At 34.4% G+C, this 24,311-nt stretch overlaps 3 protein-coding genes across 8 annotated transcripts; all 3 read right to left on the reverse strand.

The window, feature by feature from the left end:
- Positions 1-382: 382 nt before the first annotated feature.
- Positions 383-4,585, reverse strand: LOC137812614 (DEA(D/H)-box RNA helicase family protein). Of its 5 annotated transcripts, none has more exons than XR_016518858.1 (10): positions 3,760-4,582; positions 3,348-3,454; positions 3,060-3,115; positions 2,750-2,974; positions 2,350-2,556; positions 2,178-2,264; positions 1,860-1,955; positions 1,563-1,778; positions 1,081-1,426; positions 383-860 (listed from the first exon to the last, which is right to left on the reverse strand). XR_016518858.1 is itself a non-coding variant. In XM_068614730.2 (10 exons), exons 1-10 carry the CDS (start codon positions 4,527-4,529, stop codon positions 630-632), a joined length of 2,178 nt encoding a protein of 725 aa, XP_068470831.1. In that variant the 5' UTR covers positions 4,530-4,585; the 3' UTR covers positions 383-629. The 5 variants fall into 5 exon arrangements, 4 of the variants coding, with proteins under 4 accessions (XP_068470831.1, XP_090155209.1, XP_090155210.1 ...); XM_068614730.2 differs by having other exon boundaries at positions 1,081-1,263; positions 3,760-4,585; XM_090299083.1 differs by having other exon boundaries at positions 1,081-1,263; positions 3,060-3,131; positions 3,760-4,575.
- Positions 4,586-5,174: 589 nt separating this feature from the next.
- On the reverse strand, positions 5,175-9,110 carry TET10 (tetraspanin10). Of its 2 annotated transcripts, none has more exons than XM_068614732.2 (12): positions 8,862-9,110; positions 8,627-8,780; positions 7,850-7,962; positions 7,701-7,755; positions 7,541-7,596; positions 6,746-6,793; positions 6,480-6,528; positions 6,307-6,390; positions 6,150-6,217; positions 5,897-6,022; positions 5,729-5,804; positions 5,175-5,492 (listed from the first exon to the last, which is right to left on the reverse strand). In XM_068614732.2, the coding sequence occupies exons 2-12, from the start codon at positions 8,678-8,680 to the stop codon at positions 5,427-5,429; spliced, it is 795 nt and encodes a 264-aa protein (XP_068470833.1). In that variant the 5' UTR covers positions 8,681-8,780; positions 8,862-9,110; the 3' UTR covers positions 5,175-5,426. The 2 variants fall into 2 exon arrangements, with proteins under 2 accessions (XP_068470833.1, XP_068470834.1); XM_068614733.2 differs by adding an exon at positions 8,172-8,253 and having other exon boundaries at positions 8,627-8,893.
- A 7,866-nt stretch (positions 9,111-16,976) lies between these two features.
- LOC137812616 (Nucleic acid-binding, OB-fold-like protein) lies at positions 16,977-23,721 on the reverse strand. The gene is made up of 14 exons (XM_068614734.2): positions 23,283-23,721; positions 22,493-23,128; positions 22,275-22,405; positions 22,078-22,195; positions 21,901-21,999; positions 21,489-21,788; positions 21,262-21,369; positions 21,084-21,155; positions 20,790-20,876; positions 19,903-19,974; positions 19,663-19,752; positions 18,526-18,633; positions 17,528-17,596; positions 16,977-17,343 (listed from the first exon to the last, which is right to left on the reverse strand). Exons 1-14 carry the CDS (start codon positions 23,514-23,516, stop codon positions 17,269-17,271), a joined length of 2,199 nt encoding a protein of 732 aa, XP_068470835.2. The 5' UTR covers positions 23,517-23,721; the 3' UTR covers positions 16,977-17,268.
- Between the last annotated feature and the right edge of the window lie 590 nt (positions 23,722-24,311).

The following is a 24,311-nucleotide window of genomic DNA, read 5'->3' on the forward strand; positions in this document are numbered from 1 at the left end:
TCCATCAAAACCATATGAAAAGATAGTTTTGACATTTTTTACACCCCATTGGATGTGCAAGAAAGAATAACCTGACTCCTGTGTCAATTTATGATCGTGTACTGGTTGCACAGGCCAGATGTGTCTTGATGAACAACCTTTCGAGCCATTACTAAATTATAAGTACACAATTCTAATATAATAATGTTTTAAGCAAGAGGTTCCTCCAAACGAAAATCAGTGAAACGCATTTAACGCCCTCAAATATTACTAACAATTTTAATGCTAGACAAATCCTTCTATGTCCACAATTGTGCACCATAGGCTAAAGATCTTTAGCCACTGTTATAAATTTTGTGAAGACTAGGTCTATCCTATAGTTATCTGTCATTTTTCCAATTACTTTAACTTCAAAAGAGTTAAGATACCATTCATTTATCTTTTAAATGAAGTCAGACAACAATTTCATTTTTTCTACTTTTCCCCTCTAAACTAAGCCAATCATCAATGAATTACTATTCTGATATGGACTACATCACTTACTATGACTAAATACAGGATTCAGCACTAACAATTGAAAAAACACGAAACAAAATTCAATGACCTTATCCCATGCCGCTTGTATCTCCATATCTATGCTCACAGCTGAACTATTTCCGAATTCTAATTCCAGGAATGTCTTTCAAACCCATTTTTATAGCAGTTTTTCGGAAGAGAGCAGGAGGCCTCTGTAAACCAATTGATTCAGAAAATCGGTTTGCCAGCTCAGCTACAGTGGTCTTTTCCCTCCCAATTTCCCTGATAGAGTTATAATAGCCAAGCCAAGCATGATAAGCAGCTTCTTTGATGTCATTATCAACCTTTGCCATCGAATTCTCAATCTGCAAGGATCATAGACAAAAATTGCAGTTAACTTATGTATATTCTACAGTGTCCATAGCAAAGTCATGCACAAAATAAACGTGGAGTAATCATCTTTACATTCTTCATCTAAAATTATATGTCAAGACACAATATGAATTTTGTGGATCAAAATATCTATGTATATATATATATATATATATATATATATATATATACAGGGAACAGCAAGACATTTACCTTAAGTTTTGTGTGTGGATTTATGTTAGGTAAGGGGAATTCCTGTAGAGGTAGATCCTTAATTTCATCTAAAAAATACTCTTCCCATGGAGCAATCAACAATAGGCCTTCCCCTTCTTTGTCTTCCCGACCTGTTCTTCCAAGGCGGTGTATGTATTGTTCACGGTCAGAAGGAATTCCCACCTGAATTCCATTTGGAAACCATTAATAAAAAGTGAAGTGTGCACTATATCCACAATGGATTTCACACAAATGTACAGGACATGGGGCCAACAAGTAGTTCCTGATGGATTCATTGGCTAGAAACATCCACCTTTTACTTCATATTTCCAGCAAGAAACAATTCCTAGTCTCATAAGGAACTTCGTTTCAGTTGTTGTTAATTTACCCTCACAAATCAAAAGGTGAAAAAGGAAGAAAAATTCCAACATTCCAATTACAGAAAAGCATGAGGGGAAACATATTAAAATATGTAAGCATACCTGTACGACTAAGGTGACATCAGGATAATTCATTCCCCGTGATGAAACATCAGATGAGACAAGAATCAATTGTTTGGATTCCCTGAACTCATCTGATATACGAGTACGATAGAGCTGAGGTTTTCGTGAATGCATCTCCCTAACATTCATTTTCATTTCCCGAAGAAGGTTATACATGAGTGAGGTCACCATTCCAGTTATACAGAATACAATAACCTGCAGGCAAATCTACAGATCAAAACCATAAAATATACAGCAAAGCAATTCAAAATCTGAAACAGCATATGTATTACTAACCTTATAATTAGGTGTTTGCAAGATATGCTCCCTCAGAATATGATGCACTAATTGAAAATGTGACTCGTGAGGAGCAATGAGATAAGATTGCTTCACCTGTGATAGCAAACCAGAATAACCATTAATGCAGACCAATGAAATTTTTTTATACAATCAATAAAACAATAACAGTTTTAAAAAATTTCAAAAATTATAATAGTAACCCCACCCCCTCTTCCCCAACAAGAAAAAATGTATAACCTAAGGCTCTAGAAGTCAATTGAATATCTATTTTACTTATGCAATTTTTAAAGTATGACAATGGTTGCTGTAACTCGCCTTAACAGGAGTTTCCACGCAACCCATTCCAACTGTATCAACATATTTGTGTTCCCTTTTCAAAACAAGCTGGGATATACGACGTACCTGCATATTTTTGAGAATCAGCAAAACTGTTGACAGAATAAAGAATCTGAGGTTAAAGATTAATTATAAAAAAAATGTAACTAACCTCCTTTGGTATGGTTGCAGAAAAGAGTAATGATTGTCTTTGACGGGGCAAACAGTCCACAATTTTTTCTACATCCTTTCTAAATCCCAGGTCCAGTAAATGATCAGCTTCGTCAAGAACAAGCATCTGCAAGCCCATTAGTCGAAGAGATATTCCAGACTTATTCTCAATATGATCCAGCAACCTACCAGGTGTAGCAACAAGTATCTGCAAAAAATTGATACAAGGAATACACAATGCATTATTTTTCTACTTTGAGTGACGATTTTATCACACAATCAGTAACATCTCTTTATTTTCTTGTGTTCTTTTCTATTCCCCCTTGCCCACCAAGAAAACACCTAAACTAGGCCAGAAGCCACATAATAGGAAACAGATATTTTCCTATATAACACCAAACCTGGCATGGATCTGATTCAAGACGTTTTTGGTCAACTTTAAATCGTATGCCTCCAACAAGAGTCTGCACCCCAATGCCATCTTGATATTTCAGCAAAACTTTTGCTACAGCAGCAATTTGACTAGCAAGTTCCCTTGTAGGGCAGAGAATAAGAACATATATTGGGGGGACCCGTTGAGATGTATTGCTACTCATAGCTTTCAGAACTGTTTCAATAGCAGGAAGCTGTTTGCACTCAACATCATTGATAGGAAAAAAATTCAAGACAGAACGTAGTGTGATAAAACAACATTAAAAATTCAGGGTGTACCAAAAAAGCTACACTTTTTCCGGTGCCAGTTTTAGATTTCACTAAAGCATCCAGACCTGCAGTGCAACATAACTAAAAACATCATCGAAATCAAATCCAACAGTCATCTTACAATAACAAGCAAAAGACTCAAACTGGACTCAAACAAAGTGCACTTGAGAAATAAAATACTATAATGCAGGAACATTAACATACACAAGTTTAGTAAGATGAACACGAGATAATCACAACAACAACAATAAATGGAAAATAGAAATTGGATTGACCTCAAGGCAAAGGGCAACATACCCTCAAGGCAAATCGAGAGGCTAGCCTCTTGTACCCGTGTCATATGAACATAACCAGCAGAAGAAAGTGCCTTGACAGTTTGCGGTGATAGACCGCACTCATCAAATCTACAAAAAAACAAAACATCTGAATCACCCATTGCAATAACCAAACATTTCATATCGATCCAAGGAAATGGTGTCTACAACCACTATTGTAGCCATAACCGTAATTTCCAGCAATGCCAAGAATCACACTTAAACTGCAACTTAAAAAACCTTGCATGCATCTATCAATACCCTTTTCATTTTGCATCACCATCCCTCCCACAAGCGATAAGTGAATGCTCTAATCAATCACAAATACTCAAAGAAAAACCGCTTTCTATTACCAGCATTAAAATAAAAAATCCATAATAGCTAAATAAGAACACCTTGTGTTGCTTAGAATGCTTTCATTGCTGTGTTGTTTCTCACTCTCTTGCTCCTCATTCTGTCTCAACTTCCGCTTATTAAGCTCATGCCTAATAAACTCAACCTCTTGAGATGTCTTAGGCACAACCCTCTTCTCTCTCTTCACATCATACTCCCTCAAAGAAGCACTACTACCCGTCTTCAAACTCAATTCACTCTCATTCTCACTCTCGCTATCACCGGAAGAAGAATCATCACTACCCTTCCGCCAAAACCTATACTTGGGGGCCCCGACACGGTTGTTGCTAACCTCGGGAACCGAACGGTAGGCCCTAGAATGTTTGGGGAGAAAATTAAGGTTTGGGGTCGGTGTCAGGTTCGGTGTCGGGTTCGGTGTCTGGTTCGGTGTCGGGTTCGAAGTCAGGGGACCGTCGCTCGCGTTCCAGAGATCTTGGGCGCCTTCTCTGACGAAGCGGTCGGCGAGGGCTTTGACGTGGTCTTTAGGGGAGAAAGGACGGTGTGTGGCGGCGGCGGCGGAGCGGTGGTCAGGGGAGAGGGTGGAACGGATGTGGGAGCGAATGCGAGCCTCGTAGAGCTGCTTTTCTTGTTCGATAAGTCTTTTCTGTTTGTCACTTGCGAGTTTCTCGTGCATTCGCTTCCACTTCCACTTGCTCACGCCCCCCGGAAAGGTTCTTGGACCACCACCCATGTGCCGGAGCGCCACCCAATTGTAGGTGCACGCCACCTCGCACCCCGCCCTACGCCCTTCACCAAGAATCCAAGCCCACATCCCTGGAAACAAGCACCACCACTCCAAGGTTTTAGTTTCAGCAGCCAAACCAAACTCTTGTTCTATTTCTTTAATAAAGGGTTTATAAAGAACGCGATTAAATCCTAAATCAAACCAATAATAATTCATATCAATTTCATGATAAAAGAAAATCCTAAACATTAATTTTCGGTAATAACTAAAATATAAATAAATATAGGAAATTATGAACAAAATAGTTTTAAATAAACACAAATAAGCACTAGTTAAATTTCTTACCATATGTTAGAAGATAATAATAATGTATATTTTAATCTGATCAATTTTACGGATAATTATGTAAATATTTATTTTTTAATAATTAATACTAATGATGTAAAAAAAAAAATTACAATATATAAGTACGGTTATACAAACTAATTTTAAAAAAATGAATTAAACTTAAACTTAAACTTTCTTCTAAATCTAAATATGATATAAAAGATTATCTCAATAAGGTTTTGATAAGTGATATAAGAGGACACTTTTTTTATATGAATTGAAATAAAATACTTATTTGTGAATTACAAGAAACTGATTTTCAATTTCCTTAACACTAATCTTATGCTGTTTTAACATACGTTGAACTGATAAAGGGTTATTTGTCTTCTGATAAACAAGACATCATTAATCTGTGACTTGTAGAGACTGCTGAACATTTCCATATCATATAACCACCACAATGTTTGCTAATTTTGGGCTTTCTATTCACATCAAATCAAATAATAACATTAACGATATTAACAATTCAGGTCATGGTGTTCACAAAGATTGCACAATCCATCACCAAGGGGTCCTCTAAAAATAACACGAATTTGGTAGTTTCAGCTATAGCCTCATTGAAAAAGGCTTTTGATGATGGCTTCATGCTGCTTCTCTTCAAGCTTTAGAATGCCTCCTGGCAGCATTTCGTCTCGCACAGCATCCCACAAAGTATATAATTGACTGCATTGCACAAAACAACGCCATCAAAATCTCAATTACCCAGAAGTGAAGGTAAATAAGTGATTTTGACTTATACAAAAACTCAATACATTTTACATTCTTGTTCTTTTATCCTATACATGTTCACAGAAAAGTTTATCCAAGGTTTGAAAAATGACAACACAAAAGTGGATCAAGATCGAACACCTTCTCTGATTGTCGTAATGTTAGAAAAAGGGAAAGAATGTTTGCCTTACCAATACAACAAATAAAACAACATTAAATATAGCAACAACTCTCCACTCGGTTTTCATGTATTGTGCCACACCAGCCCTGGATCCAAGATTGAGGACAAACAAAAAAATGGTAGTGAGACAATATTTTACTCATCTAGAAAAGCAGAAATGGAGCATGATCATGCTTACTTGCAAGAGTCACAGTCATAGCATTTGATGGCTCGAGAATTTTTATAGCGCTTGCAGTCATTGTTGGGGCTAACTGGATGAAAGGTCAAGTCATAGTAGGATGCATTTACAGCGGGATATCCACACCTAAGTTAGAACAAACCCCAACTTAAAACAACATCAGACATGTGCACTCCTTTTCTTTTCACAAAAAATACCCTATTGAAATGCATTTGTGTAGCTTTTAAACCAGCAGTCAGGGAATAGAACCTACTGAGAAGGTGGTCGGCAGCAGCCAGCTTCAATTGGCGTCAGTTTAGCAGATTTATACTGTTTAAGAGTCTGCATAACAGAAAAATTGGATAGGTATTAATCACTTTTTTTGTGTGTATGTAGAAGATTTAAATTCAATGGAATAGTATAGGTCACACCTTGTATTTTTTTGATAGGTTATTGCAGTCTTCAGATTTGACAAGACAGATCTTCAACCTCTCCCAATTATGAGAATTGTTTAACTAAAACAAAAAAATAACAAACTTCAAGCTTTTGGATGTTGAAGTGCTACTGTGCACCAACAGTTCTCCATGTCGACAAAAGTGTTTACCTCTTTGAGAAACCAAGAACTATAATCCTGAAGCTGATACTCCTTGTACCTAAGCATACAAGAAGGCTGTCATTGATCTTTCATCACATCACACCATGTTGTCAAGAACTAGAATAAGAAAAAATCATTGACCAGACGTACATTCCTATTATAACCAAGCAGTCCTATGCAGTGTGAATCACTATACATATATCATGGAATTATCACCGTTTCAAATACCAAGGATCGTAATAATATCTACATAAATGAAATACTTGATTCCTTACCTCAAGCCAGTCACACTATGACCTGATCCATTGTTGGTGACGATGAACCTGAGAAAATGGCAGAATGTTACATAAGATCTAAACATGTATTTATCCACACATGAAGAGACAGTGAAGCGTACTGAAGAAGAATGCAATTTTTGAAATGCCACTCATGTTACCCAGTGGAACAAACAAAGGAGGATAACCATCAATAAAACATTCAACTCATCCAGAAAATTTGTTACTAGTGCAACTGCTTTTTTCTGTCAACAAATGTTAGATCTTGATGAGTTAGATTTTGTTAGTGGGGGGCTTCCAACCCATGACCTATATCTCCCTCCCCATGTTAGTGTATGTTCCAAAGTATTTCAGTAATGAAAATTCATTCAGCATAACTTACCTAAAAATAAAATTTATATGCTATTGCATGAGCCTTGGGCGTTCTCACAGTTTCTTATTCAAAATTAATATCAAATGATACTGATATGTTTCATAAATTCTAAGTAACCTGCTGCTGCTAAAAAAAATAAGGATAATTTTGCATATATCATATATGTACCAAGGACTGCCAAGGTAGCAAATTCAATAAACAGACCTAATTGGCCTAATGAACATACCAACAAAGCAAAAAGGAGCTGAAATACAAATATGTTAAGGCTTGCTAATGCAAATGCTGAGATCAAACTCTTGAAGACTTTTTACAGCCAGTAGATAGGACTCCAAACATAAACATGACAGAGACAGCTTGTATTTACAAAAAGGACAAATGATAATGAGAACAAAATTGCATTGTCAACCAAACTGCATACTTACACCAATACTGTGAAGACCAGGATTCCCACCAAGACAAAGAACAGCGTGATCAGGTACTGCAAGTACAGTGTCAAGGATGACACAAAATCCAAAATTTATTTCTATTGTTATCTGATGTAACCATCTTAAAAATAATGCATCTAACAGGAAATAAGGATACAACCCATAAGAGTATGGAGATGTCTTTCAGGGCACCCAAAAAGCCAACTACAGATCTGCACAACAAAGAAACATGAGAGAAGACAACGCATTAGCAAAAAATATTCAAAAGAGAAAAAAGGGATCAAAAATAAAGAATGCAAAGCTGACATCAAGAAAATAACTGCTCCGAGGCCAATCACAGGCAAAGTGAGAGACTTTCTGCAGCTATCATGATGAGTGCTCATCCACACTCCAAAAATTATCACTACAATGGCCAAAAGCTGCGCAAGATGAACAAGAAATCAGTATTAACAACCAGAAATTTTAAAAATAATGATAGTAATAATACTTGCAGCTTGTTTGATTCCCTTCTCACTTTTTAGGTTTAAAAATTGTTTTCAACAACGTGTCCATACACTAAACAATCACATTCTCGTTTAAAATCTATCATGTTTTGAAAATTGTTTCCAAAACAAGTTCTTTTACAAACCAAAAAATAAAAACAGCTGGAGATGTTTTCTCATCTTCTGTTTTCATCTTCCCCGATTACACACTGCTTTGAGCCTTGCATCCTACACCATTTGTTTAAACAACATTATTTAGTTGCATTTTGAAAACTAAAAGCAGCTTTTATAAACAGAAACAAAAACACACCCGTGGGTCTAAGTTATGTTTTTCATCTTTAGTACACAAATAAACGGCTAGGGAAGAATGTAGTAATTGTTAACAGCAGGCAAAGTTGGCAGCTAAAAATCGTATCTTTGGAACAACTTCAAGTGAAAACTAACGAGGGTTATGCAAGAACAACAGCAAAAAGCAAGTCGAAATAAGACAGTAGACAAAGTGAAAGTAAGAGAAAAATGGAACAAACAAACCCAAAAATTGAAATTTTGAAAAAAAAAAAAACTGGGAAACTCAATGACATTAGGAATCAAACAACATTACCATGGTGAGAAAGTTGATCCATCTAGTAACAAAGGTGCTAGTTCCCATTCCCATTTTCTTCCGCAGAGGGAAAACTTGAAGTGTCTGAATATTCTGGGTTTATCTTAAGACTTTCTACTATATTCAAAAGAATTCCGATTTGTTTCTACAAGTTCTGGAAACAAACACAAATTACTCACTAAACAAAAAAAAAAGAGAGGGAAGCGAATGGAATGGCGAAAAAGGGTTCATTCACATGATGAAGCTTAGTGGAGAAGCATGTGCATTATGTGCGATGAAGATGCTGCACACGGTGTACGCTAAGAAACCCAACACTTTACGACACGATACCCAATGCTATGTTATTCACACCCCAACACAACACAACACAACACTGTCCCCAAACCAGACCAAAGAAAGCTGTCTTTTTTTTTAATAAAAAATGAAAAAGAATTGAAAGCTGTCTATAATTATGGAGAATTCAAACTTGTGGTCACACATTCCCATTACAACGTTAACCCATGCTCTTCAAAATACTATTTTGCTATGTAACCCTGGAACCAAGTGCAGATAACTCACTCTCTAATTTCTTCTTTTCAAGACATAATTCAGTTTTGTTGACCACTAACAAATTAAAAGTATTATATATAACTAAATTTTTGTTTCATTACCAAAAAATATTCCTAAACATACTTTTAGAAATTAGAAGATAATAATTATGTTTATCAAAATCTTTAATTTATCATTACATGTGATTTAATTGAAGATGTACCCCACTTCAAAATATTTGGAGGTGTATTATCTGTCTCTTAATGAAGATAATATCTACTGTCCAAACATATATATAACTGATTTGGTTATAACCACCTTCAAAATTAAGGATATTAAAACCTACAGGTATTGATGTCTGAAGAGTAGTCACTTTTATTTTCTGGTTCAATACTCACAAATATTTTTCATTTTCTCCCAAAAACTACATTTGTTCACTTCAAGCGAATCACGTTTCATTCTAGTAAGAACATAAGTGATTTTTAATAAAATTTGTATTTTAATTTGTGTCTTAATTTATAGAAGTTAGACTTTCACTCTTGAATGGGAATGTTATTTTTTAAAAGTAAACCAAACACGAAAAAGTATTTTCCTAATTCCATATATCTGATATGTTTATTAATTATACCATACAAATATTTAATTGAGTAATATATATAAAAAAAATAAGGGAATAAACTATAATAAATGGAAGATTAGATTGAAATTGTTAATTTTTTAAATCAGGAAGACCATAAACGAAAATTAAAAATTAAAAAGGAATTAAATTATACTTTACCTATTGTAAATTTATTCTTTTGAATTTGTTACTTACAAATTTGAATTTTTAAAAATATCCTACTTTTACTCCAATTATGCTGTAACGTGTATTTAATTATGTCTCATTACTATTTTTTTTACTATGGTTTTGGTAATGTCATTGGCGATTTTAAAATACGTAACACGTGCCATATAACTAATAATATTAATAAAAACTATTTTAAATTATAAAATTTATAAAGACTATACAAGTAATTCTCCTGGTTTATTAAATTTATTGATCTGGTTAGTTCAAATTAAAGTTAAAAAAAAAAAGAGTATGTTTTGAGAAACCATATTTAAAAACATGTACTCACATGTTTTGAGTTTTCAAAAGTAATTTTAGGTTTCAATCTAGAAAAGAAAGAATACCTCATTTTATTTTATTTTTATGTTGGAAAAAAATTATTTTCTCATAAACATATTAAAATTATTTTATAATCTAATTATAACATGTGGTTATCATATTTCTAAAAATATAATTTCAGGAAATATAATATTTAAAAATTATAATAACAACATATATAAATTCAGTATTTATTATCCTCTACAACTTTTGTTCATATATAAAGACTGATCCATATTCTAAAACTTTCAAGATTCTGGTTAAACGTAATTAAGTTGATTCTTATCAATTCTTATTCACCCAATATGCTGATGTAAAATGTTTGTTTCATCTTTAATGATTTTAAAAAAATTGACTTTTGAATATTCATATTCATAAATCAAATCACAAAGTTTTGGATATAAGTTCAAAACTAATATGACATTTCTGAATTTCCTCATCCATAAACTTATATAGACATCATAAATGACTTTCTGGATATCAAGATCCATAAACAAACATAAATGAGTTTTGGATCCCGATCCTCAACGCCACTTGTAACACACCATTCCGAACATGTAAATCTAGAATTCATGATTCACTCCCAGATATGGTCATCCAAAAGTTTAAATGAAATACAAAAATATCCTTCTGGATATTTAAATCAGGAGTATATAACAATTACTTTCAGATTTCTCCATCCATAAGCCAAAATAAAGCTAAAGACAATGTTATTAAGGAAATAATAATTATAAAATTATATGCAATTATTGTATGCAATATTTGACGATATTGTACCCAATTATATGCAATTAATTTAATAATTATAGAATCTCATGATTAGTATCCTACCTAATTAGATTGTAATTTGGGAGAGAGAAACTCCCTATATATTTCCTATACATGACTGCTGATGTAATATACACATAAGAGAATAAGAAACATCTTTTCTTCTTATCATTTTTTATCATTTTCTTATATGGTATCAGAGCACCGATCTTGGTGCCCTGACAGCCTCTCCATTTTTATCCCCTAAATAAAAAATCATGTCTGGCAAAGAAGGCATCAGTAACGAGTCCGATAGAAACCTCGTACAACACTTCAGTGCCGAACAAATTCAACAATTGGCAAGGGCTATTTACTCGCTCAACAATAACGGTAAAAGTGACACGTTTGTTAGCTCTGCAGGTCTGCTTGCCCATAACTCCTCTTCTAATTCTGCTTTTACGAAACCATGGATTTTGGATAGCGGAGCAACCCATCACATTGCATCTGATTCACAATTTTTCACACACACTTCATCATCATTTATTTCAAATGTTAATCTGCCCACAGGCTCAACTGCGCCCATCTCATCTACAGGCACAATTAAATTCAATGACAAAATCACTCTCAAAGATGTTCTTTGTGTTCCTTCTTTTAATTTAAATCTCATGTCCATTAGTAAGATAACCAGTTCACTAAATTGTTGTGTCGTTTTTACTCCACATGGTTGCGTTTTACAGGACTTGGCTACGGGGAGGATGATTGGCTCGGGTAAACAACACGCAGGCTTATACTACATGTCCCCTCTTCCAAACCAAGCCCACGCATCTCAAATATCGACCGATCCTGATTTATGGCATAAGCGCCTTGGACATCCTTCTCCAGCGTGTCTACAACTTGTATCTTCCCTACTACCTATCCCTATCAGTAAAAATCTCATTCCCATTCATAATCATTGTAGTATTTGTCCCAAAGCTAAACAGACAAGGCTACCCTTTCCTTTAAGCACAATAAAATCTCATTCTCCATTTAATCTATTGCATTGTGACATTTGGGGTCCTCATAAAACCCCAACTCATTTTGGAAAACGTTTTTTTCTCACTATAGTCGATGACTATACTAGATGTACTTGGCTATTTCTTATGAATCACAAATCTGAAACCCAACATCTCTTAGAGTCATTCATTACATTTGCACAAAATCAATTTCAGGCATCTATTAAAACCATCCGCGTTGACAACGGACTGGAATTTATTTCAATGTATGATTTTTTTCTCAAAAAAGGTATTGAATGTCAACGCACTTGCGTTTACACTCCTCAACAAAATGGGGTAGTAGAACGCAAACATAGACATGTTTTAAACACAGCACGAGCCCTCCTATTTCAGTCCAATTTACCATTAGAATTTTGGGGAGAATGCGTTTTAACCGCCACATATATCATTAATCGCTTGCCATCACCTTTACTAAAAAATAAATCACCTTTTGAGCTACTATATAATCAACCACCTTCACTTTCTCACCTAAAAACTTTTGGTTGCCTTTGTTACGCAACTGTTGTTTCACCTAAGCAAAAATTTGATCCGCGTGCCCGACAATGCATCTTCATTGGTTATCCTCACAATCAAAAAGCATACAAATTATTTGATATAGATGCAGGCACTTTTTTTACAAGTCGGGATGTCATCTTCCATGAAAGTGTTTTCCCATTCTGCCAACAATCACAGACACAATCCTCACCTCCATTACAAGGTATTTTGCCCACTATTGACATTGACTTACCCACTCCTGTCCAACATTCACTCGATCAACCTTCTTCTCTTACTCATCACAATGCACCTCAACCTCCATCAAACCAACCTTTTTCTCCTACTCGTCACAATACACCCGAACCTCCATCAAACCAACCCTCTTCTCCTACTCGTCACAATGCACCTGAACCTCCATCAAACCAACCTTCTTCTCCTACTCGTCATAATACACCTGAACCTCCAGTAGACCAACCTTCTTCTCCCATGCCAAGAAGTTTAGCACCCATTACCAAACCTTCTCCAACCGACCTTCCTGTTCGACGATCCAGTCGCACATCAACCCAACCTTCCTGGCTTCAAGACTACGTAACGGGATCCCAAGCCAATCATTCGACCACTGCCCAAGACCGACAGAATGGAACCAGGTATCCTATGCATAATTTTCTTTCTAATTCACGATTTTCTTCTACACATAGTGCATATCTTGCTAACATCACAGCCACCAAAGAACCTCACACTTACGCTCAAGCTATCCTTGATCCAAATTGGCAAAAAGCAATGGACGAAGAGCTTTCCGCCTTGCAGCTAAATCAAACGTGGACCTTGACATCGTTACCCGCTGGACAGAAACCCATCGGATGCAAATGGGTTTATAAAATAAAGTACAACTCAGATGGTAGCGTCGACAGATATAAGGCGCGCCTTGTCGCAAAGGGGTACACTCAGATTGAAGGTGTCGACTATTCTGAAACTTTTTCACCAACAGCAAAATTAACAACTTTGAGGTGTCTCCTCACCATTGCAGCAGCCAGAAATTGGTTTACTCACCAGCTAGATGTGCAAAATGCCTTCTTACATGGCACATTGCATGAAATTATTTACATGGACTTGCCACCCGGACATCATCGACAGGGGGAGAACATTGTATGTCGACTCAACAAATCCCTTTATGGTCTCAAACAAGCATCTCGAACATGGTTTTCAACATTTTCTCATGTGATTAAATCTGTAGGATTTCAACAGTCCAAGACAGATTACTCTCTATTCACAAGACAGAATAACTCATCATTTACTGCCCTTTTGATTTATGTAGATGATATTCTTCTGACAGGAAATGATTTGACAGAAATTCAGCGTGTTAAAGATTGTTTATTACAACAATTTCGCATTAAAGATCTTGGAGATCTAAAATATTTTCTAGGGATTGAATTTTTCCGTTCCAAAGCTGGTATTTACATATCCCAAAGAAAATATGCGCTTGATATTTTGCAGGATACGGGACTCACAGGTGCTCGTCCAGACAAATTTCCAATGGAACAATACCTAAAACTCACACCAGACGATGGAGAGTTATTAAAGGATCCAGTCAAATACAGGCGACTCGTGGGACGACTGATATACCTCACGGTTACTCGGCCTGACATAGCATTTTCGGTTCGGACCCTAAGTCAATATATACAGGATCCACGGAAACCTCATTGGGATGCTGCAATTCGAGTCCTAAAGTACATCAAAGGATCACCAGGACAAGGATTGTTATTGCCATCCGAAAACAATCTGACATTGACAGCTTATTGCGACTCAGACTGGGGAGGTTGTCAGACAACTCGGAGATCCGTATCTGGATATTGCATTTTTCTTGGTTCATCTATTATCTCATGGAAGTCAAAAAAACAGACAAACGTATCAAGATCATCAGCGGAAGCAGAATACCGCGCAATGGCCAATACTTGTTTGGAGATAGTTTGGTTGCGATATCTGTTGCAGGATTTAAAGGTGCCATGTAACTTGTCAGCTCAACTTTTCTGTGACAATCAAGCGGCATTACATATAGCAGCAAACCCAGTATTTCATGAACGCACAAAACACATTGAGATAGACTGCCACATTGTGCGAGAAAAATTACAAGCTGGAATAATCAGTCCTTCATATGTACCGACACAGTATCAGCTCGCAGATATTTTTACGAAGGCATTGGGCAAGGAACGATTTTTGACGCTACGACACAAGTTGGGGGTTCTTGATCTTCACCTACCAACTTGAGGGGGAGTATTAAGGAAATAATAATTATAAAATTATATGCAATTATTGTATGCAATATTTGACGATATTGTACCCAATTATATGCAATTAATTTAATAATTATAGAATCTCATGATTAGTATCCTACCTAATTAGATTGTAATTTGGGAGAGAGAAACTCCCTATATATTTCCTATACATGACTGATGTAATATACACATAAGAGAATAAGAAACATCTTTTCTTCTTATCATTTTTTATCATTTTCTTATAAATGTTAGATTTTAAATTTTATGTTGGATGCATGTCTTAAATAATATAGTGCAGAGAAAAATTACCCGTAATTAGTAGTGGAGGTTTGAGCTTCCATCCATTTTGATACTCACTCATATTGCTACCTAGCGTGTTTCCTCATGTACCCTTACATTTTTTAAAATAATGAAATTACCCTTGTTTTGGACTATAATAAAATGTGGTGATTTCCATAAATCGGGTTTTGAAATACATTCCAATGATTTTCAAAAATCAGGTTTAAAAATACATTCCTGAAATTTGAATAGATGATCCAAAATAGAAAAAATAATTTTCAAAATCAGGAATCCATCCCATGAAGGAGGATGAGATATTTTTTGTGTTTGTTTCGAGGGTTTTGAGGGTGGAGGAGTAGATGGAGGAGAGGATGGATGGATTTTTCCATTATTTACAAAATGAAGAGATTTGTGGGATTATATAGGATTATTATATTTTACCAAAATATCCTTGTACATGCATTTTATTACAATATACAAAATTAAATATTATATAAATTTATTTATTATTTATAATTTTAAAAATATTTAATTATTGCATTAATAACAACATATAATTATAAATAATAAAAATAAAAAAATAAAATTATAATATCAATAATATATATATAGTTATATAAAGTAACAAATGGATATAATAATAAATATTATTTTCATAAATTTTAAATTTTAATGTATTTAATAAATTTATTTCAATTTAACACAAAAATACTTTCTATTACATTTTTTAAATTTTTATTAAAAAATATAAATAATTATGGATATTACATATTAAAAAACATTTAATTAATTTAAACCTAAAAAAAATCATAATTCATTATTCAAATATTATTTAATAACAAGGATAAATTTGTAAACTTACAATAAATCATTCTCAGAAATCCACTCTATCATCCCTCAGTCCAAACAACCTCACATATCTTCACACATCCTCTGACAAATTCAATCTCTTCCCTCCTCCCAAATCTCATTCTCAATCCAAACAGAGCAAAGAGAGAGAAAATTAGTCTGAAATATTCTTTCTAAACACATTTTTTTTTTTAAATGATAAATCTAAAATTCATAAAAAGCAAATTATATTTCCATATTACCAATTCTCACCCCGCTTTCTCTCCATAGTGCCAAGGAAAATCACAGAGAAGAAGGAGGGAAGTCTGCGCTGGCCTAGGGTTTTTAAAAAAGTCCCAGGGTTAGTTTTGTCAATTCACAGTAATGTAGGGGTGCAGGAAACAAAATGTAGGACTGCTATCTTTTGTACCTTACAACAAATAACCCAGAAATTCATTGCGAACTGTTTCTTCCTGCACCTCCATACCTTCTTCTCTCACTTCCATAAATTTTTGAATTTCCAAAAATGCACTTTTATAATATTCCAAATTACATAATCCAGAAGTCATTTTTCAAATTTGTAATTAGCTTTCGGATTACATAATTCGAAAGTCTTTTTTAAGATGTATGATCACTTTCCGGATTACATAATCCAAAAGTCTTATTTAGCTTCCGAATTATGTAATCTGGAAGTCTTTTTTCAAATGAATTTCTGGATTACATAATCCAGAAACTATTCTATGGAGGTAACACAAGAAGGATACAAATGTATTTTCATATTATATGGAAGTGGTAGAAGAAGATATGGAGGTGCAGGAAGAAACAGTCTGCGAACTGAACTCAAGCCCACAAAATGAGCATTTCTTTGTTGAGCCTAGCTAGTACAACTTTAGCCTTAGCTTTAACACATGTAAATTACTTAAAGATATTTACTATATGCAATGGTTTTCCACGAATAGTATCAATCTGTCTAATAAACTAATTTAACTGACCACCATTATCAACAATTTCTCAAGTGGTCGCGGTGCACAAAAAAACAATCATGAAATGATATCACTGACCCAAGAGAAAGAATCTGGTTTCTTCTACATTTATACTAACTCCTCCCTCTCACCCCCAACACCTCCCCACCAAAAAGGTAGAAATATGCCCTTATTACTACTTTTTTACAACAAATAAATTTGCTATCCTTTCACCAATCCTCATGTATAGAATAAATTGAAATGTTCCTTAAATTGCAGCCTACACACCCCTGAAGAATGTACAATCATAAAAATGCAAGTAACAAAAAAGGCTTGCTGTCAAATTAACCCATAATTATTCCACTCTGTTTGCACATGTCATAATAGCTGATTTCATCCTTTCTTTATCCAAAGAAGTTTGAACTATCACCTGCGCAAAATTATTCATTGATCAGTGTTAGATTATACTAAGAATGAGAATGTCTAGGTGAGTGCCATAAGTAATTCATCTACATTTAGAACAATATAGAAAAAAGAAATAAAAAGATATCAGAAGAAATATACACAACAAAAACCTGTTTAACTAGAAATTAAAACAAAATAGATACCATTACCTCTTGTATTTTATTTCCAGATCGAGCGAGTAACTTGTATTGATCCTCAAAGATAGATGCCATGTAAACCTGGTACAATATTGGTTTCCATACAGATAAAGAGCTCGAGTTAGCTAAGAATTATTAAACCGTGTCGGGAACAAACTATTAACAAAAAATAAAGCCGGTAAAAATGATAAACAAGAGGTTTAGGAGAACTCAGCATCTGTCTGTATACAAGAATACCTACCAGCTGCTAAGAAAAATGAAAAAGGAAACCAAATGGAATTTTTTTGACAGAACGACCTTCTAGCTGAATACTAGAAGGCATGATATCTTTTATTGTTGAAGCTCAATCAACAATTGAGGAAATGGAGATGTCAGGACATCCTCATCTAACAAAATTAAAGATGGTTCCTAAATTTAGTCTCCAAACTTTGGAATGTCAATCATGTCAAGTAGGAAAACATATCAAGTCTTCTTTTCCTAAACATTCTGAATCTGGATGTGACTATTTTTTTTTTATCATCCATTGTGACATTTGGGGGCCAACCCGTGCTTCATCTTTTGGTTTTAGATATTTTAGATACAATTTGTATTCTCCAGCTTGAGGGGAGTGTTAAATTAAATAGTCTTAAATAGAATTTATTGTAAAGGTGATGTGCTTTGTGCTACACCTAGTTCTTAGATATATCTTTTCAGATTCTCTTTACTTCCCTCTCATACATTGTATCTTATGTATCTAAAGTTGTTATAAATATGAGATCCCAAGAGAGGGAAATACACTCTAAATTTCTAATTCGTGCGTATAATTCTCAAGTGAACCTAATAAGATAGCCAAAAGAAAATTCTTTCAGTTGATTAATAATTTGAACCTTTATTGGCCTTCCACAAACAATATGCAAAATCCATAAAGTAAATTGTAATTGGCGAATTCTGACAGATCAAATACTGAGCTAATACTCATTAAAGAAAATAATAAAGAACATTTTGCAAAGGTCGAGTATATGTATCCATACCTGAAAAGTTGGAGCTAAACCAGGGCTTCTGAAAAAACGGCCTTTTGAAACAGACTGGACTCCATCAATCTTTTGCAATTCTTCAACAAGGGATTCCACTTCAGGCCACTGTTAAAAAATGAGCATAATTAGATGATTAGTCATATCAAACCAATAATCCAACTGGACAATAAAATAAACATAACATACTTATGAAAGTTTCATTGTATGGCAAGCATTATACTTTCTCTCATGTGACTGAAATGAAATTATTATGCATATAAAACATAATTGCAATTACTCAATCTAGATTTTGAAACCTTGGACATTCTGAAATCAAGAACAAAACTATAGTCTGCTTGATTGATTGAATTTTTTCATAACAGAAAAGGAATAGTAGGGAAGTTAGCCAGCAGATATAATCTCTAAGAATGTGCTTGTGTAAAGTCTTGCAAAAATATTCCCAGGAATGTTAATATGGGAATGAATATTCTCGTGTAAAAGTTATTTGTAGGAATAACACGTGTTTTTTCCTCTTCCTATTCCACTTTCACCTTGTTATACCTCTTTCTAATATTTTTACTTTTTAATTAATTTTTAAAAAAATATTCCATGAAATAACAAATATTTACTAAATATCTTTTATATGGGAATAATATTTCAGAAATAGTAATCTCATAAATACCATTCCCAATAATATAATTAAAACCGTGAAACAAAACCCCTCTTCATAAGCATTTTTCTGGTGCTCATACCAACTTGAAATCCCCAGGTTTGGGCCTAGACTCTACCCACATAATCCCACATGTTTATTATTACCATCAGCAGAAAAGACCATACTCAATCAGGGTGCCTGTTAATCAGTAACCTCTAATGTACAAGAGGTCAGCCAACATCTGCTCCATCCTTCCAGATAAAAAATATGCACATGATGACCAGAGCACAAACAAGTAAAATTTAAAAACCAACAAGGAGGTTTAATATACTATAATATCAACACCTGTAAACAGAAACATTTGAAGGCTGTTATGGGCTGCTAAACTATTGAGAAATAAATTCCAACAGCACAGCAATTATTCAATCAATATAACGGGCATACTATTTGTAGAATTTTTGTTGGTAATTAAAGTGACTTCTACTTTCTCATATGAAGATTACCTCTACATCTGTTTGAGCTGCTTCCAATCTCCCATCTAAGGGGTCATGATCTCCAATTATAGCCTCTAAGGAATTCATTAATGGATCAGGCTGTCACAAGAAGACAATGATTTGCTAAATCATAAAAGTGTATAAACACTGTTTGATCTAAGTGGACTTTGTCAAAATAATCTCCACAATTCTCCCCTAATCCATGGGAAATCTTGAAAAGTAAATAACAAAATAGATAAAGAAAATTACCATGACCTCCTTTAATGATAAAAATAAGCGCTCAGTAGCAAAGTTTAATTGGTGAACTTTTGCCTCCAGAACCTGGAACAAAATGTAAGGTTAAAATAAATACAAAGTAAAACTACGAAGAGTTCAAATATCAAGGGTACTTTCATCAACTTCATCTATTAGATATAAAACCACTCATGCAGTTTGTTTGCTAGCAACTTTGGAAAGTTCAGCTCTTAATTAAACGAAGTTAGAAGGAAGGGAGATGGTATTGAGGGGGAGTGTTGAAAAAGTTAACACCATCTATATTTAGTTTTTTTCTAGCTACGTTATTTCTAATAACATTGCATGTTTACATTGTAAGTATAAATACTTTTTATTTACAACTTGTCATTATTGTAAAAAAAGTTCTCTTCCAAGTAGTGTGTGTGTATGTACATATATATTATAATCACAAGTTTATCTTCATCAATATATTCAACATCACTACCACCCTCATTCTCCTTGGCATTACTTGTCAGGTGTAAACCCAACATGGATCAAGTTGGGTTGAGTTTGGACAAACCAATTACTCAATTCAATAAAAAATCTCGGGTTGGGTTAGGTTGGATTTCTGCCTTTTTTTATTTTTAGACCCAATCTACCATCAATCGTGTTGGATTAGATTTGGTCAATTGGTGTGTTGGGTTGAGTAGTATTTGTGTTGCATTGCTAGACTCAATCCAACTCAACACACCACTGATCGTATACCACCTGCTAATTAACAGTGTGAAAATAGACTGCAATGTCACGAACATGGAAGAAAAAAGGTAAACATGTTGGTAGAGGCTCAAATCATTATTATTCAGTTGTTGAAAATCATTCACTACTTCATTAATTTGTCACATTGTCAAGTAGGAAAATAATACCTGACCAATCCTAAAATACGATGCAGGGTTCACAGTGGCATCCCATGATAATTCAGACTGATGAATTAATGCAGAAACTCCTTCAACCTACATTAATAATTAATAATCATATCAATATTTATAATTTTTTACCACCACTCTGAACTTTGGGCAAAGGGTATCCAGGTGCTTACTGCTTAGCTCGATAAATAGGCCAAACAAGGCAATTCCACTGGAATAAGTATATAAAGCTAAATATGCTAATAAAACTGAACTCCATAATACTGACATCATGACATTAAATGTTGTATATACCTCAACAAAAATTCCAAAGTAAGCTATTTTCTGCACGCAGCATTTCACTATATCCCCAACTTGAAGTCTAGCCTGTCATGAGAAACATAAAACAAATCAGAAGAACACTCCATTTCATTGAATCAACAATACATGCTCCATGCTAATTCAAGAAATTTATTCTTACTAAAGCATTTACCATGAGATTTCTCTTCTTCTCAGCCAATTGTACATTCTCTTTCCGTCTTAGAGAGAATATGAGCTTTCTTAATTTTCTGTCTGCCACTAACACATTTGCTTTAAGTTTCTGCAAAACACAAACTACTAATATCTTAAAATTAAGATCGACAATATCCAACTTCCATCTCTTAATGTAAAATTTGAGAAATATATTTGGGCAGTGCATTTATGTTTTAAACACCAAACCTGTCCAATAAACGATGATAAGAACCTATTTTTCTCTTGGTAATAAATTCTTAGAAGATCTTCCAATTTCATATCTGGTGAAATTTTATCTTCAACTTTACCATCAATCTCCGGAGATGGAGGAGAATCAGGAGAAAAAATCTTAATATCAGTATCAAAACTTGTAAAAGTGCCTGAGTTTTGCTTGAACATTGATGGATCCAAGCCCTTCTGTTTTAACCAGGTCTCAAAAGCAAAGAACTTCCATTTGGAATTAAGATTACGGTATGGCAGAAATCCTACCAGGGAACCAAAAGAAACCTGTAAAATGGTTTAGTTGAGTTCAGAAGAAATTAAAGAAACAATCTAAGACTAAGAAACTGTTTTTCTATTTACAAACTAAAGTCCAGCATACTGCTTTCTAAGTACTTACAATGAAACCTTTGGTATTGCAGCTTACTAGTTCCACATCTTCTCTGTCTCCGGTCTCAATCAAACCTTCTGCCCTGGTCCAATCAGCATCTTCACTTTCCTACAAAATTAAAGAGCACCAGGTTAACACAGAGATAGGAAAATAAGTAAAAAACTCATATAATCCATATAATCTGACCTGGAAATCTGACACATCAACAGCATTCCCTAAATTATCATTGCTTGTTTGACCTCCAAGATTAAGGGAAGTGCCCTCTTCAACAAATTTCGAGGTTCGTTTTACATATTGATCTAATCTATAAAATATGCATTCAAGTAATTAACCAAAACTGGAATCACAACCATAAACTTAACCATTAAACTATTTTGATATACCTTTTTGGCTTTGCCTGTAGTGCAGCATCCACAGGCAACTCCAGTCCAGAATCAGCTGACTTTATATCTAATGATTCACTTAAATCATTTGGCGCCTGATGTAACTCCAGCTGCTCATGTTGCTCCGGTTCCTAATCAGTCAAGCAAGAAATTAGTTAAAAACCAGGCTTACATCACAAAAAATTTACATTGAAAGTAGCAGCAAAGGTTACACCTACATCATTTGGTACCATGGCATTCACTTCTTCAAACTCCTCTTCTTCTTTTTCAACGCTTGGTTTGTGTGGCCTCTCCAACAATGTAAAGCCACTAATTTCATCACCCCGCTCTTCATTCCACATCTTTAACTCACCATCATTGTTCCCTTGGTCCACATTAGATGAAGTCTCTTCAACCATATCAGTACTCTTGGCAACCGGTGGTTCAGGCTTCTTCAATAGTGTCATGTTGCTAAACTTCTCCTTCACTTGCTCATCCCCCATTTTCAGTGACAGATTGGGCTTCATTCTCAACCTTGACGTCAACGTTCCCACATCGCCATCATCTTTAAACACGGTCGGCTTCCTCAGAATAACATTGGGAACACTACTCTTCCTATCACTCCCTTCCACATTTTCAGTCCGGACAGGTTTCTTGATCTCCAACGCTGGTTTGACATCGTCCGATTTGAAACTGAATCCCTTAACAGGAACAGGACGCACCAAACCAAGGTCATCCAGTTTCCTTGATGACTTCCCTCCCTTAGAGCCCTCAAATGGAACTTCCTCCACTTCCACAACTTTACCACCATTCTTGTGAAAGGCTTTCTCAATATCAAGATAAGAAGCATCAGGGTTAACCTTTCTTCCCATTATCTAAACCAACAAGCATAACAATGGTGCACGGAACCAATTAGCAAGATTAAACTATAAACATACAAACAAAGTTATTAGTATTATATGAAACATTGTTACTCACAACAATAACAAAACAAATAAAAAAAAAATAGAATTTGAAGAGAAGGGATACCTTGGCAAGGGTGAGCTTGGGGTCTTCTCCGATTAACCGACCAAACTTGAGTTCCATGAGGTCGTAACTGTCGAGTTTAGGGGATTCTTTTTCTTCTTCATTTCGTGATTGTGAGGCGAAAACCTTGAGTCTCTGCTTCAGAGAAATGGTTCTCGTTCTTGTTCTTGTTTGTGATGAAGACCAATGAATGTTGGTGAAGAAGGGCTTACTACCTGTGAGAGGAAGAGACCCCATTTTGATGTTGGTCTGATTTTCAGTTTACAGCGGTTGCTGTTACTATTGTTATCATCAAGATTGAGAAGAGAAGGGTATCGTTGCTTCTTCTCTTCTCACAGTTAGAGAAAGTGGAAACTGGGTTCGGATAAACGGCTAGAGAGTTGCAAAGAACGGGGAACACAGAGTTATCTCCACGAACACAGAATAAATAAAATACTCTGATATTTTAAAAATAAATAAAATTAAACTAATAAAGAATAAAATGTATGAGATAGGTGATTAACAATATCTACTATATTAATCAAACAAAATGAACCAAATTGATATAATAGACCAATTAAAGAAGCAAAGTGAAACCTTTTACCCACCATAATATTTTTTTAAATAATAAATGAGACAAAAGAGAATATTTAAAATGTCTAATTGAGTGAATGGAGATTGGAGTAAATAAAACTTTATGGATTGTGTATTTTAATATATAGTAGAGAATGAAATTGAGTTCTTTTCTAAATCATATGTGTTTACATCATTCATTGCAAGTTATTTTACTTTAATATCGTAAACCTATATTCTTGTGAAATAAATATTTATATAAGTAAAATTAGTATATAAATTAATAGTTAATATATAAATTGTATTATATTTTATAGTATAAGACTAGATAATTTCATATTGCAACTTATTTTACATCAAAATATATATATATATATATATATAAAATGTTTGTTTATACTATCTTTGGAATGGAAGTTTTGTTTCTTGCAAAGAGTGGATAAGAGGGAATCGAAAATGATCAAAATCAAGAGAAATAAA

This window comes from Phaseolus vulgaris, chromosome 2 (genome assembly GCF_051622355.1).
Source record: "Phaseolus vulgaris cultivar YP4 chromosome 2, ASM5162235v1, whole genome shotgun sequence".
NCBI lineage: Eukaryota > Viridiplantae > Streptophyta > Magnoliopsida > Fabales > Fabaceae > Phaseolus > Phaseolus vulgaris.